Source organism: Rutidosis leptorrhynchoides, chromosome 7 (assembly GCF_046630445.1).
Source record: "Rutidosis leptorrhynchoides isolate AG116_Rl617_1_P2 chromosome 7, CSIRO_AGI_Rlap_v1, whole genome shotgun sequence".
NCBI classification, from domain to species: domain Eukaryota; kingdom Viridiplantae; phylum Streptophyta; class Magnoliopsida; order Asterales; family Asteraceae; genus Rutidosis; species Rutidosis leptorrhynchoides.
Genome location: NC_092339.1, coordinates 266,502,921 through 266,517,874, shown reverse-complemented (window position 1 = coordinate 266,517,874; position 14,954 = coordinate 266,502,921). Strand labels below are relative to the sequence as shown.

At 35.1% G+C, this 14,954-nt stretch overlaps 1 protein-coding gene across 1 annotated transcript; it reads right to left on the bottom strand.

The window, feature by feature from the left end:
• Positions 1-12,742: 12,742 nt before the first annotated feature.
• LOC139859999 (protein DMP10-like) lies at positions 12,743-13,405 on the bottom strand. The gene has a single exon (XM_071848769.1). The coding sequence runs from the start codon at positions 13,403-13,405 to the stop codon at positions 12,743-12,745; it is 663 nt and encodes a 220-aa protein (XP_071704870.1).
• Between the last annotated feature and the right edge of the window lie 1,549 nt (positions 13,406-14,954).

Here is a 14,954-nt window from a genome sequence, read left to right as displayed (position 1 = left end):
TGCAAAATGTATTAGTGGGACATAATCACTATTCGATTGTCATTATGAGTGGTTCGAGTGAGATTTGACTTAGTCAAAGTTGGTCAAGTGTAAATAGTCGAAATTACACTTGTGATGTGTTAAGTCAAATAGACTTAAGTTGTAGCTTATTTGCATGTATGATTTGCGTAGGTGATATACGTGAAGTCGGTGGAAGAAGTTCAAGTTTGCGAGTTGCACTTCTTCAAGTAATCGAGGTGAGTGGAATATTTATACATGTATGTATGTGGTTTATTTACTCGTACGCGATGTGGGCCTTAGGCGCCACATCGTGAGTATTGGGCGTTATGTCACAAGTTGTTGACTTATTGAGGCTATGGGTGAAGAGAACTACTAGTCGGTAGTGTCTCGTTAGGAGATTCACAAGTCGGTGAACCTCTTGAAGGTTCACAAGTCGGTGACCTCGTATGTATTGGCGGGTGATTCACAAGTCGGTGACACCCTATAGTGCTTCACAAGTCGGTGACACTTATTGGTGGCACTTCACAAGTTGGTGATGTCACATGGCGTTCACAAGTCGGTGACCCATAGATATTGGTAGGTAGTTCACAAGTCGGTGACACCCTTTGGTGATTCACAAGTCGGTGACACCTTATGATGAGTCACAAGTCGGTGGCATCTTACGAGTGAGACTCGATGTTATTGGTCGTCTACAAGTCGGTAGTGCCATAGCGGGGAACGGTTTGTTATATTTATGCATTGTTGTGATTTTAGTATATTATTGTGACGGTTTATATACTAACGTTGTTGCTAGTCGTATGTTTGGTGTTGCTAGCTCGTTTATGCATTTTGTTTGCATGGTATTGTAAGTGGATGCGTGTAGGTAAATTACATATGTATATGTATAAGTATTGCATTCACTAAGCATTAGCTTACCCTCTCGTTGTTTACATTTTTAGGTACGGAAGCGGATTTGGCAAGGGTATGCTCGGGATTTAGATGATTTTCCCCTTTTGATGCTTACTTGGATTACTTTTGGATTCGACCTAGGATTTGGGTGTTTTATCCCCAACATCATGCTCGTGGTCTTGTTGGAACTTAAACTCTTGTGTTCGAACTTGTATTTTGTACTTAAGGGGCAATTTGGGCATATGTGGGCCCGGGTTTGTAAAACTTATTTTATTAATGGAACGTGTTAGTTTTACTTATATGATTGTGCTGTGAAAAGCGTTTTGTCTATTTACGTTGGGAAGTGGCCGAACATTTTCGTATTTGGGGACTTTTTGGACAGCGGGCTGCCAGACCCATTCTGCGCGCCGCGCATGGGAATGGCGCGCCGCGCCACCAGCTGCACAAAGATTTTTTTTTTTTATTTCAATTTTCCGCGTGGTCGTTTGTAATTTGGGTTGGGTTGTTACAATCGAACCCCTTAGATTAAATCTTTGCTTGATCAACAAGTTATAATAAACACTTGTTTGCTAAAACCTACTAGAGAAACCAAATGCCACCTATATTCTAAGGATGTATTCTCGAGTATTATTTACGAAAGAAAGGAAAAGGTGATAGAGGTAGAACATACTAACTAATCACTCTTGAGTTTATTTTAGCAAAGAAATGAGAAGAGAGGAAAGGAGTTCAAGGGATAGTACCTAAGCAATTTATCTAAATTATAATCCTCCCACTTTTGAAATTATTAGAATGAAAAACAAATATATACATATATAACAACTACAATTTCTTGTATAACAACTACGGCTCCTAACAAATTGTTCAACACAGACTGAGTATATCTAGAAGAACATGCTTATATAATATAGTAATATTAATATTATATTATATTATTATTATATAAATATAAATATAAATATTATAAATAAATCTATTTATCTAATTATAATATTATAATACATAATAATAATGGAATTTGTCATATTCATAGACTGTTATATTAATTGTATACTCGTATATCATGCTTATATAATTCTCATTCTATTATATTTATCTATTATATTAAATGTTAATATTATATGGACATGCTTGGCATTGATTGTGCATAGAATGTATTTGTGTGATATAAATAAAAAAATAAAAGATAAAAACTTAAAATATTTTTTTTCTTTTCTTTTACTTTTCCTATCAACTCGAAAATACATTTAAATTGTTTTATACCCCGTGTTACATTCCTTTCTATTTCTATTCTCTCTTCTTATTTCCTTCTCATTCGTTACCATTAAAAAAAAGTTCGAGAACATAGCGTAAACCTTATTTTAGTATTTGGCCTGAATTTTTATTTTTTTATACAAATTATCATTATTTATTTTTTATTTTTTTATTCAATAACCACATGCATTGAATATGGAGGAAATTCCAAAAATACCCCTTAGGTGGTTTTTCCATAATTCATAATTTATTAAAGATGAAAATAATAATTTATAAACTCTCCCTCCAAATTCGCTGATTATATTTTATATCCCAATAGTAGTGTAATAGTAGTTTATATGTATTAATGATAAAATTAGAATAGATATTATTTCTAAAGATAATGGGATTACTTAATCTTAAAGTATAGGAAATCTTATTGTAATTTCCTTTTACCTTCCTTGTATGTGTATATAAATATGATCAATATACAACCCACAAAAAGGTGTGGAGATTTAAGTATAATATGGTATCAGACAAACTAAAAACAAAAACCGTAAATTTATCCTATTCTAATCGTCACCTCCCTTTCTCCTTATTTTCAGCGATGGTGATTTCTAATTCACCCACTGCCACCGATGGCAACTCTCTTCCACTCAACACAATACTTCATATGTTAACTATGAAGCTCTCCTCTTCCAACTATCTCTTATGGAGACACCAAATCCTCCCTCTATTAGGCTATCAAAATTTAACAGGCTATATCGATGGTTCTTTGCCACATCCTGCTGACTCTTCTGAATAAACTGATTCATCTACTACTTAGACTCTTCTATCTCTAATGCTCCGGATTTGGCCTCTTGGATTAATGGTGATCAGCGTACTCTTTTGATTCTTCACGCTTCGCTAACCGAGGAGGCTATATCAGTCGTGGTTGGCCTGGAAACTGCTCGGGCTTTCTGGACCGCTCTTGAAGAATCCTACAGTCACGATTCAACCGATCGTGTCCACACCCTTAGAGATACTCTTCGACAAATGCAAAAAGGTTCGTATTCGGTATCCGAATATGGTAAGAAGTTTAAATCATTTTGTGATCAGTTAGTTGCCATTAAACATCCTGTTGATGAACTCGATAAATATCATTGGTTTTTGTGTGGTCTGGGTTCCGGTTTTGAAACGTTTTCTACCACTCAGCGTGCAATCAAACCGAGTACCAAGTTTCGCAATCTTGTTTCTCAAGCAGAAAGTCATGAGTTATTTTTGAACTCATTGCAATCTTCGGTTCCACAACATGCTGCGTTTACAGCAGCTACTTCTGCTCATAATCGCAATAATTTTTCAGGTTCACGTGGACGCGGAAGGGGTCGTTCCTCGTATTCTAATAATCATGGCCGTGTTCGTGGCCTTGGTCGTGTACCTCATTGTCAATTATGCAGGAATAATGGTCACTATGCTCCAGCTTGTCCTGATCTTGCTTCGTATGCTTCGTGGCCATCAGCTCTAGATGCTAACCTCACACAAGCTTTTCATTCCAACAACCACGTTACTAATAGTTCACCCGATTGGTATGTAGATTCGGGTGCCTCGACGCATATGACTTCATCTCCAACCATGCTAGACTCGGCTACTCCCTACTCTAGTAAGGAAAGTGTCACATTTGGTAATGGTAATTCTTTATCAGTATCTCATATTGGAACATCTTTATTTGCAAAGGACCTTCGATTATTAGATTTTTTAGTCGTTCCTTTTATTACAAAGAATTTATTATTAGTTAGCAAACTTACAATTGATAACCGTGTTGATATTCTATTTTCTGATCATGCGTTCATCATTCAGCACCGTCACACGCAGGAAATTCTAGCAACGGGCAGGCGCATCCATGATTTATATGTTCTTGAGCGGGGACAAAAGACCTTTATTGCTAATCATCGCTCAACTAAGTTACGCGGTTCCTTTGAATTATGGCATTTAAGATTAGGACATGTTGCTTTTGATATTATTAGTTTATTGAATAAAAAAGGAAGGCTTTCGGTTACTTCTATTTTGCCGAAGCCCACCCTTTGTTCCTCTTATCAGCTCTCAAAGAGTAAACGATTGTCTTTTAATATTAATGAAAAACGTTCTCTTAATGTTTTAGAATTGATACATTGTGACTAATGGTTATAGATTTTATGTTATCTTTGTTGATGATTACTCGCGCTTCACCTGGTTTTATCCACTAAAGTTAAAATCTGATTTTAATGAAATTCTGAATGCATTTCTTCGACTTGTACAAACTCAGTTCTCGCAAAAGGTCAAAACCTTTCAAAGCGATGGATGTACTGAATTTGTGAATACTCGTGTTCGCATCCTCTTAACAGAAAATGGTACGCATCATCGTATTTCATGTCCATATACTCCGGAGCAGAATGGTAGGGCTGAGCGTAAACATCGCCACATTACTGAAACATGGCTGCACCGCAAGCCCCATCACCAAGTGCGCAACCTATATCACCTCATGATCTGTGTACACTTTGTCCGGATTCTTCCGAGCATGTTTCATCTATACATGGTTCATCAACAAGTCTAACGCCAAATGATCCAGTGCCTAATATTTTCGTGTCGGCCCCACATGTGAATACGGAACCTGTTGCTCCGACAGTTGACCCTTCGGCGGTCTCTCCACCACCACAAAATTCACGTCATCACATGGTTGCTCGAGCCAAGGATGGAACTTTTAAGCCTAAATATCGAGCTGGTTTTGCTTCATTAGCTCAGTCTCCGTTACATTGTGCTTTATTAGCATCGAAAGAACCTCGGGGTTATAAATCTGCAACTAAAGATCATGCCTGGCTCGCAGCGATACGTGAAAAAATGGCAGCGTTACATTCAAATCACACGTGGGAGCTTGTTCCCGGACCAAAAGACACCAACATTGTTGGGTCTAAATGGATCTTTCGTACAAAGTATCACTCGAATGGCTCCATCGATCGCTTAAAGGCACGTTTCGTTGCGCAAGGTTTTACTCAGGTTCCAGGTATTGATTATTCCCCCACTTTCAGTCCGGTTGTTAAAGCTTCAACTTTGCGTATTGTTCTATCATTATCTACGCTACACCGCTGGCCTTTGCATCAACTCGATGTTAAAAATGATTTTCTTTACGGTCAGTTAAATGAAACTATACTAATGGAACAGCCGCCTGGTTGTATTGATGCTCGTTTTCCTTCTCATGTATGTCGGTTGAAGAAAGCTCTTTATGGTCTTAAGCAGGCTCCACGGGCATGGTTTCATCATCTTAGTAGCTTTATGGTTCGATTTGGGTTCTCTAATAGTCGAGCTAATCCATCACTGTTCGTTTATAATCATGATGGATGTCTTCTTTATCTTTTGGTATATGTTGATGATATCATCCTTACCGGTAATAATGCAGGGACTATACGTCAATTTATTACTCGCCTACATAAGGAGTTTGCTATAAAAGATCTTGGTAAACTCAGTTATTTTCTGGGTCATGAGGTTCTTTATACTGACACGGGTTTATTTCTAAGTCAAACTAAGTATGCTTATGACATACTTACACGAGCAAAATCGCTTGATTCTAAGCCGTCTCCAACCCCCTTAGCTACTTCCGAAGTTTTCACCACTCCAGGTATTCCGTTCTCTGATCCGACCTTGTATCGGTCACTTGTGGGAGCTCTTCAATATCTCACCATCACGCGTCCTGACTTTTCCTACGCTGTTAATTAGGTGAGTCAGTTTCTTCATGCTCCAACGGTTGATCATTTTCAAGCTGTTAAACGTATTATTCGTTATGTTAAAGGAACTTTACCATACGGTCTCACATCTAGTCATGCTCGACAACCAACTATTCTTGGGTATTCTGATGCTGACTGGGCACGTTGTATAGAAACACGTCATTCGACCTATGGTTATTCTATATATCTAGGAGGAAATCTTTTCTCCTGGAGTGCCAAGAAGCAACCCACCGTATCTCGCTCAAGTTGTGAGTCTGAGTATCGCGCACTTGTTAATACTGCAGCCGAAATTGTCTGGATCACTCATCTTCTTCGTGAGCTTTATGTCTTACCTCCAGATCGTCCAACAATTTTGTGTGATAATAAAAGTGCGTTGTTTTTGAGCCAAAATTCAGTTTCTCATAAGCGATCTAAGCATATTGATATTGATTATCATTTTGTTCGTGAGCTAGTTGCTTCTGGTCAACTTTACACCAAGTTTGTGCCTACTACACATCAGCTTGCCGACATCTTCACAAAGAGTCTCCCGAAACCATTGTTTGAGAGTTTTCGTGTCAAGCTTCATGTCGGGCCACCGCCAATTTGCGGGAGAAGGGGGGGTATTGATGATAAAATTAGAATAGATATTTTTTCTAAAGATAATGGGATTACTTAATCTTAAAGTATAGGAAATCTTGTTGTAATTTCCTTTTACCTTTCTTGTATGTGTATATAAATCCTTCTATACATTATAATAAAGTGTTAATTTAGATATATATTTTTTTCAACTACTAATTTCAACCATTAGATCAACTAAATTATATTTACTTACGCCTAATATGATCCATTGATTTAATTATAAGCTTATAACCCCATCACTACACAAATCAATTTTAACCATTAGATCAACTAAATTACATTTACTTACCCCTAATATCCCTAATATGATCCATTGATTTAATTATAAGCTTATAACCCCATCACTGCACAAATCTATTCCATTGATACCCCTAATTTAAAAAACACGGGTGATAAAAATCCCATAAACAAAAACCTTCCGGTATCATTCATCTACAGAAATCCCCATCGTCGTTTTCCCAACAACAATTTCACATAGCAATTTCAGAGTTGAGGTTAAATTAAACGCGGGTGAGTTTCTTTGATTTAAGGCTTCCATCATTAGGTTTTTCATAGATGTTTATTAATTTCTCCAACCGAGATTATCTAAAATCAATCCGTCAATTAGGGCTCCAAATAATTGACTAACATCACCAATCAATCTCATTCTATTTCATCATTTACTTTCTAATAATCTAAAAAAGTAGAAGTCTAATTCGATACAGGTTGAAGATGTCTTATTCCATATAAGTTATGTAATTTTCTAATGATGTTTTTGACGATGATGCATGTAAACATACTTACTATGTACTTGATTATTTTTAACGAATATGTGTATTATCTTTATAAATATCCATTTAATTAGTTTATGAGTTGATCATATGTGTACCTTATCAATGAACAAAATGTTGGTTATTAAACAATTATAATTGATGTTGACAAAAAGTTGATTAAATTCAGGTTTTTGTTGTAGTGTATTTTAGGCTGTGTTTGTTTATTGTGTTTGATGTTCTTGCGATGTTGGTTTTTTTTTTTTTTTTTTTTTTTTTTTTTTTTTTTTTACTTGAAAGTATTATCTTTTATTGTTGTTTGGAGGTAAATTCTGGTTTAAACCTTAAATAATATATGTTGTTTCAAGTTATTTACCTATTTGCATTCCGTCGTTGACTAACCTGAGGTGACAACTTCAACCCAGAATTGATTTGTTTGCGTTGTAGCGTATTTAAACTCGGTCATCAAATAAAAAAATGCAGCTACAAAGGCGAATGGGTCCGACAATTGATCAATTTACGTTGTATTTTAGTTTGAATTGGTAAGAAAAATATGCAGCTACGAAGGGGAATAGGTCCAACAATTGATCAATTTACGTTGTACTATACTTCGAATGGGTAAAAAAAAATATGTAGCTACAAAGGGGAATGTGTCCAGCAGTTTAAGCCTTACTCATTGTGAGTTTCATAATGCATACATATCTACTAAATAGCTTTGTTCAGGGAATTCAAATCAGTGATTATTATCTTTTGTTATAACAGAAAAACTTTGCTTGAGGTAATTATTATATTTGTTTTTATCCAGTTTTATGTTAGTCTTTATGAACTTTGTCCTTCAATTATCATCCAACTAATGTAACAAGTAGTCGTCAGTCCGTCACTATTGATTCTTTACCAGCATTAGATGTAGATGATGTACCGATTGCTAACAATATGCACTCTCATAATACTAGCCCATTAATCTATGAAGGTATGTTTGTCTTTGCAAACAAAGTTTGCAAAATGTATATGAAGGTTTATGTTATTTATGAGTATTGTGTCGATAGTATTACAACTACTTTTTTCACAATTGTTGTTTTCGTGCAACTATTCATACTTATATTTTTTGGTTTCTATAGTGATTACTACTCATACAACTGCATCACCATCCGTTGCTTCGGTGCAAACGACTAAGGTTATTGTGGGCGGTAGTTCTCAGATGTAAACCACCGAAGGTTCGTTTAAGTTTACAAAATAACATTTTATTACCATGTTTAATAACTTTTATGGCCTTCATCTATATTTATTGATCTGTCGTATTGCAAGCCACAATTTCGTTGTTGCTAATCGAATATTGAGAATGCTATTAAATTTGCAGAAGTTACTACATTTTATCATTTATTTCTATATGGGAGTTATTTGTACCATGAATTGCAGCTTAGTCTTTTGTCCTCAGATTAGATGGTCATCTATTTTTAAAGGCGGCTCTCGTGGTTCTTTATTTTAAGGACACCCAACTGTGCTTAGAGAAGGTATACTTTTCATAACCACTAGATCCATCAAGATTTAGATATTGGGTAAAGAGTCAAAATGGGTACTTTTTATTACAGGTCAATGGGTTGGGTTGACCATGTATTCATATAAACTGCCAATAACAATTATTATAATTCTTTAGAAGAGTATTTTGATTCTTTAGATACATGAGCCATTTCCCTTCTAACATTTACACTCGACCCATTTTACCCACGTATTAGTTCGGGTTAGCTAAGAATGCAGATTGACCCATTTATAAATAAATGGGTCAAAATGGGTACTTTTTATTACAGGTCAATGGGTTGGGTTGACCATGTATTCATATAAACTGCCAATAACAATTATTATAATTCTTTAGAAGAGTATTTTGATTCTTTAGATACATGAGCCATTTCCCTTCTAACATTTACACTCGACCCATTTTACCCACTTATTAGTTCGGGTTAGCTAAGCATGCAGATTGACCCATTTATAAATAAATGGGTCAAAATTGTCACTCTAGGCAAATGAATCTTTTTTTATTTTTTTATTTATCGAATTTTTAATTTTGAATTTAAGAATTGTTAATATATGGAAACTAATTAATTAGTTTAAATGATTTAGACATTTCTTGGCGCGTTTTAGTTTTGATAATCATCATGATTTGTTAACAAGTATTGTATTGTGATAAACATTAACGTTTTTTTTTTTTTTTTTTTTAATATATGACGATTTTATTCTATCAAAGTGAATAAACTTAAAAGATTTATGTAAATGCACGAAATAACTTCCTTAAACGTTTATAAATAAGTACCTCATCTTTAAAATAAAAAAATAAAAAAAAAAAACTACAACTTATAAAAACTCTCCGAGTCATTTTATCATTTAACAGGGAGATCAAACTCGAAATTGACATGGCTCCTTGCTTTGTTACGTTTATTGTTCATAAGGGTGGTTTTTTATTGAAGACATGAAAGAGTACTACGGTGGGTCCAAACAAACGTTGATAGATATTAACGTTAACGGGGTTGATTTGTTTTGCTTTTTTTGATTTTTTAAGGCAAACCGTGGATTTTGAGGCCTCCGAGTTTGGATACTTTGATGAAGACCATCTAGAATTTGTGTTTCGAAGGATGATAAGAAATGGTACGAAATAATTGGTAAGTCTGTGGAACCAATAGTGTTGGATATTAAAGGTATATGGGATGATCTTCCTCGCGAGAGGACGGATACGTTGGTGGTTCAATTCCATAGTTTTATTATTATGTAGTTGTTTTTGTATTATTTAGTGTAATCGGTTTTTTTATATACTTTCCTAATTAAAGAAAAAACTTTAAATTTAAATAGCTAAAATATCAGATCAAAATATGGACTTGCCTAATTCAAAAAATTAAATCCTAAAATGGATGAAAGTTTGTTATGGATCATTAATGCATATGCTGTATCTTTCTTTAAAATCTCATTACCCTAAACAAACCTAATATTAGAGACTACAAATACTATACGATTTTGTGTTACCACTGCATATGAGATCTGAAACTCGGAAATACTTGGAAACGATGGAATAACTGTATTTGCACAATCGTCATTCGTTTTCATTGAAAAGGTAAACATTATACGAACTTCAACACACTCTATAATACTTTCTATAACATCTTAGGTTAACATATTCCTGAATAGAGAGTCGAGATCAACCATAACATGAGTTAATACTTATGCTCATTCTAATTCCTTTGGAATCCTCTTTTGAGGAACAAGTATTTTGCAACGTGCTTAGTGTTTATAGTAATCTTCGCGATATGTTGATGGTTCAACTGGGCCTTTTGCTTCTGATGCACTTTTTGATCAGTTTTTAATTGATAATGCATCCGGCCGAACCAGCGTTCCCATAGAAAATGTTATGTGAGTTTCATTCGGTATTTGTGCTATTGTATTCAATTTTTTTTTTTTTTTTTTCTTATTTCAATTATTTGTGGTGTATTGCTAATTTAATGTTGCATTTGTTTGTTGGTAGCAGTCAATGTACAGTCTTTGTTACAACCATCTGCAGTCACAATCAGATATACCATATCCCCTTATGCATTGATAATGGAATTCTCAACTCTGAAGGTTAGCTTTGTTACATGTAGAGATAATTGTGACAGTAGTTCTTTTGGTAGTGGTTGCTGTTGTATTCCATTTCTGTGATCAAGTTTGTACAGCAAGTACTAAAAAAAGTGTACTTTCTGGACTTAATGAATGCTAATTTCTTCAGAAGTTACAAGCCACTATTTTGATGCTCCCTTTTTATGTGTATAGTGCTTATAATTTTTTTATGTATCCATTACTATTTGTTAATGTTCATATGTTCATATTTCCTTTCATTAGCACATTTGTTTTTTAGAAAGGACAAATGATTGCATCAGTAGATTGTATTTCGACTTGGTTTTATCACTTCAGAGATGCTGAGATGCTGAAGGGCAAGATATAATAAACACATAACTACTTGACTCGGCTTAAATCAAACTTCGTATTCAATCTAATTACAAAATGCGCATGTGATGAACTAAAACTTTATTTTTCATATTTATATCGGTTTAAAGAATCATACTATTTTATAGAAGATCTTATCAGATACGTCCAAGGATTGAAAAAGATCTTATCAGGCATTTTGAACCTACTTTTAAAGAAGGCAACTTACTTGACATAAGCAGATTTGCGGTTGGTGATCTTGATGATAAGGTCACATTGATCAAGCACGAGTTTAAGGTCATCATATAGAGGTCAACAAGCGTCAAAAATGCGATCTCTCGAGATTATTGGTGAACTATATCGTTTGGTCAACCATGGTGACCAAATGGAATTGAAGTTGCTCATGTGGCCATGTATGAGGTTGTTGGTGAGTTTAATTATGGTTTTATACTTAACTTACTAATTAACCTATTGTTATAACATTTGTAAATAATTTGATTGTATATATTTGTTCAGATATTATCGTCATATGCTTATGTGAACACAGATATTCTTGGTAGGGTTGTTGACTTGCAACCCTTGAGTATAAACATTAACATTGGTGTTGAGAAAAAAAATCTACCAAGTTTAGACTACGAAATACCAAGTAATTTTGAGTGCCTTAAATGTGATTCTGAAGTTGAAATATCTCCCAAGTGAGTTTCACCAGGGTTGATAATCATATGATCAGTTTCAACTTTTGTAGTAATACCACTTGTGTATCATATCTCATTTGAAAACTGTTATAATTATAAATTTGCATACTGCAGTATTTAAAATTTTATTAATTCATGTAACACTCCTACATCAACAACAATACATAGATTATAATTAATGTAACACTCCTACTATAACCGAATTGATTTATTATAAACTTAACAAATACTAAATAAATAACAAATACTATATAAAATATATTGAATCTTACAAGTGAAAGGTTTTTATTTCCTAAAAAACCTTTATTTCCTAGAAAAGCCTCGTGAACATTAACGGATATGCAAATGATCTTGAAGGAAAAACAATAAGTTGTTTTAGTAGTAACACTAAATGACTACTTCAAACGTTTTCTTACATTAAATGAACTGTGAGAAAGTCGTCACAGTCACAATTAGTTACAAACTATTACTATCCAATGATAAATTAATACCGGATCGATTTATGATATTTTGTGTTGCAATTAATTTTTATCCACTGCAACTTTAGATTCATTTTTTTATTATAATCTTCCTTTACATTTCAGATTTTGTTTAACTACATTCTTTGCTATCAATTGTTTATCATACATAGTTTCTAACAATTTCTTACAGGACCATACTCAAAATTTTCTATATTTCACAACTTTATTGCATAAACCCGCGATTCCGCGGATGTTAAGCTAGTATGATTAATATACAACCCACAAAAAGGTGTGGAGATTTAATTATAATAGTATGCTGTCCACAGAATGTGCAACATGATTTGTTTGGCAGTTTTACGAATCAAATTTAGTTGGCTAGTCTACAGCAGTTGTGGATGTACATAATCGACACACTGCAACTGGATTCATTTTTCAGGAAGATGGAAATCAGCATAACCGAGCCCTCTACGAGTTGTGGGGAAGATAGTAAAAACAAAGCTCGCTAAAATCCCAACACCCAACGGCAAATTCATCAACAAAACATTCAAATTCGCACCCGATTCATTAAACAAACAGTTTTGCACGTCGGTATCGCTTACAGCAAACACCAAGAACACAAAAAGTGAAACCAAAGCATGAACAATATCAACCCCATTAATCTTAAACCTCTTTAGTCCATCAGCATCATCTTCATCCGTTCCAATTGCCTCCTCTTGATCAGTATTGCAACGGTTATTATTCGTTCCGTAATTTAATATATATAATCCCTTAAATGTGGCAATACCGTAATATAATTTTCCATCGAACGGGTTTATAAAGCTGTCGGTAAACGAGGACAAGAAGCATATGATTGCGGAAATTGCGAGTAGTGTTGAGGTGAGGAAGCGGTTTGCGGGTAGGCAAGTGGTGCTTCGGTTTGTGAACGATGGAGTTAAAGCTCGAAACGCGAGAACTGTGCTTGTTGGTAGAAGGTTAGCAAGGTTTGATGCCGCTGCTAAGGTTTTGTGTACTGGGTGGGACGAGTACTTGTGGGTTGTACTTCGAGTAGAATGTTGTGATGACGTGGCGGATGGGGATTGGTCAACCATGATTGGAGAAAATGAAGAGATGAATGAAAGAGTACTTTAGTATCGTAGCTAGCTTTCGTTGTATATTTATTTTGGACGGGTAATGATGATAACGTAATAAAGGTGTGAAATTCGTTACGGTTGTTATGCCTTTTGTGACATATACAGTACGTTGTTGATTAGGTTATAATTGTGAATACATGTATAAGAATTTTATTGTTTATAAATTAAGTTGGTCTGTAAACAAACGATCAAGTTTTTAACAACATCGAGATAAGTATTAAATAGCAAGTCTTTATGTCAAGAAGACAACGGGTTAGAATTTTGTAGACGAAAAATAGGTGTGTCGGGATTCTTTTTGGGTCACATTATGAACGTGGATTGTATTAATAAAAAGGATTTTCGACAAGCTACTTATAAGTGTTATATATTGATGAGATATAAGAGAATGTATCGCTATATGTTAATATTGCTCGGTTTACATTATATTATTTCGCAATATCGGGTTCCGTTTCGTTAGTTTTATTTTAAGGATTGAAGATTTTATGATGACTATGATTGAGGACGCCTCTTATGTCAAGTTGATGTTTTGATTACTTCTTGGTGAATTTTGATGGTTTTTCAAATGATTTGGAGCCCAAATATCGAGTATAAAGTTCAAGGTTCGAACCGGGGTTAAAGCCAATTTTTAAAGTGAATTTGGGGCTGAAAATGGAGTTTTGGGTCTCGCTATGTAGGATCGATAAAGGTCCACCACCATGTACAGCATATAAGCTCATGAGTTTCACATTTCTCTAAAACCAATTGGTGATAGAGGGAGGTTCCCATAAGCTTATATATGCACATTTGTTTCTTTCACTTTCCGATGTGGGACACAATGAATCGATTAGCTCCAACAATCACCCCCTTAATCGATTCATTCCACGCTACTTCCACGGACACGTTCAATACCATCTAGACTCTTCCCGGACACCCGACCTCTTCCTCGGTCACGTCCACAGTCATCTCGGTTTGAACCTCCGCTACCATTCTGCACCGTCCACACATCTGGGTTATAACCAGGCTCGGATACCATTTGAAGGATCGTTTTTAGGTCCACCAACATGCCATGCATATAAGCTCATGAGTCCCTCATTTCTCTAAAACCAATTGGTGATAAAGGAAGTTCACATAAGCTTATATATGCACATTTGTTTCTTTCACTTTCCGATGTGGGACACAATGAATCGATTAGCTCCAACACGCTATCGCGAGGATTTAGTCATCAGTCGCGAGAACAAGGTTGAAGGGATGTTCGCGAACCGAGAAAGAGAAAAGTGACCGCGGAACCAGAAATTCCAGCTCTCGCGATCGCAAGATTTGAAGGAATAGGGGCCTCGCGATTGCGAGCCCATGTCGGCCAGACCAAATCTATTTATTTGACAGCTCGTTTCAATTTTTGGGTAGACGAATTGCATCCGACTTTTAGCGATTTCCAAGCGATTTTAGGGGTTCCAAACCCTATTTTTATCATCTTGAAGAGGGCTATTCATCCAAGACATTGGTTTAATCATCTAGATCATTGGTACAA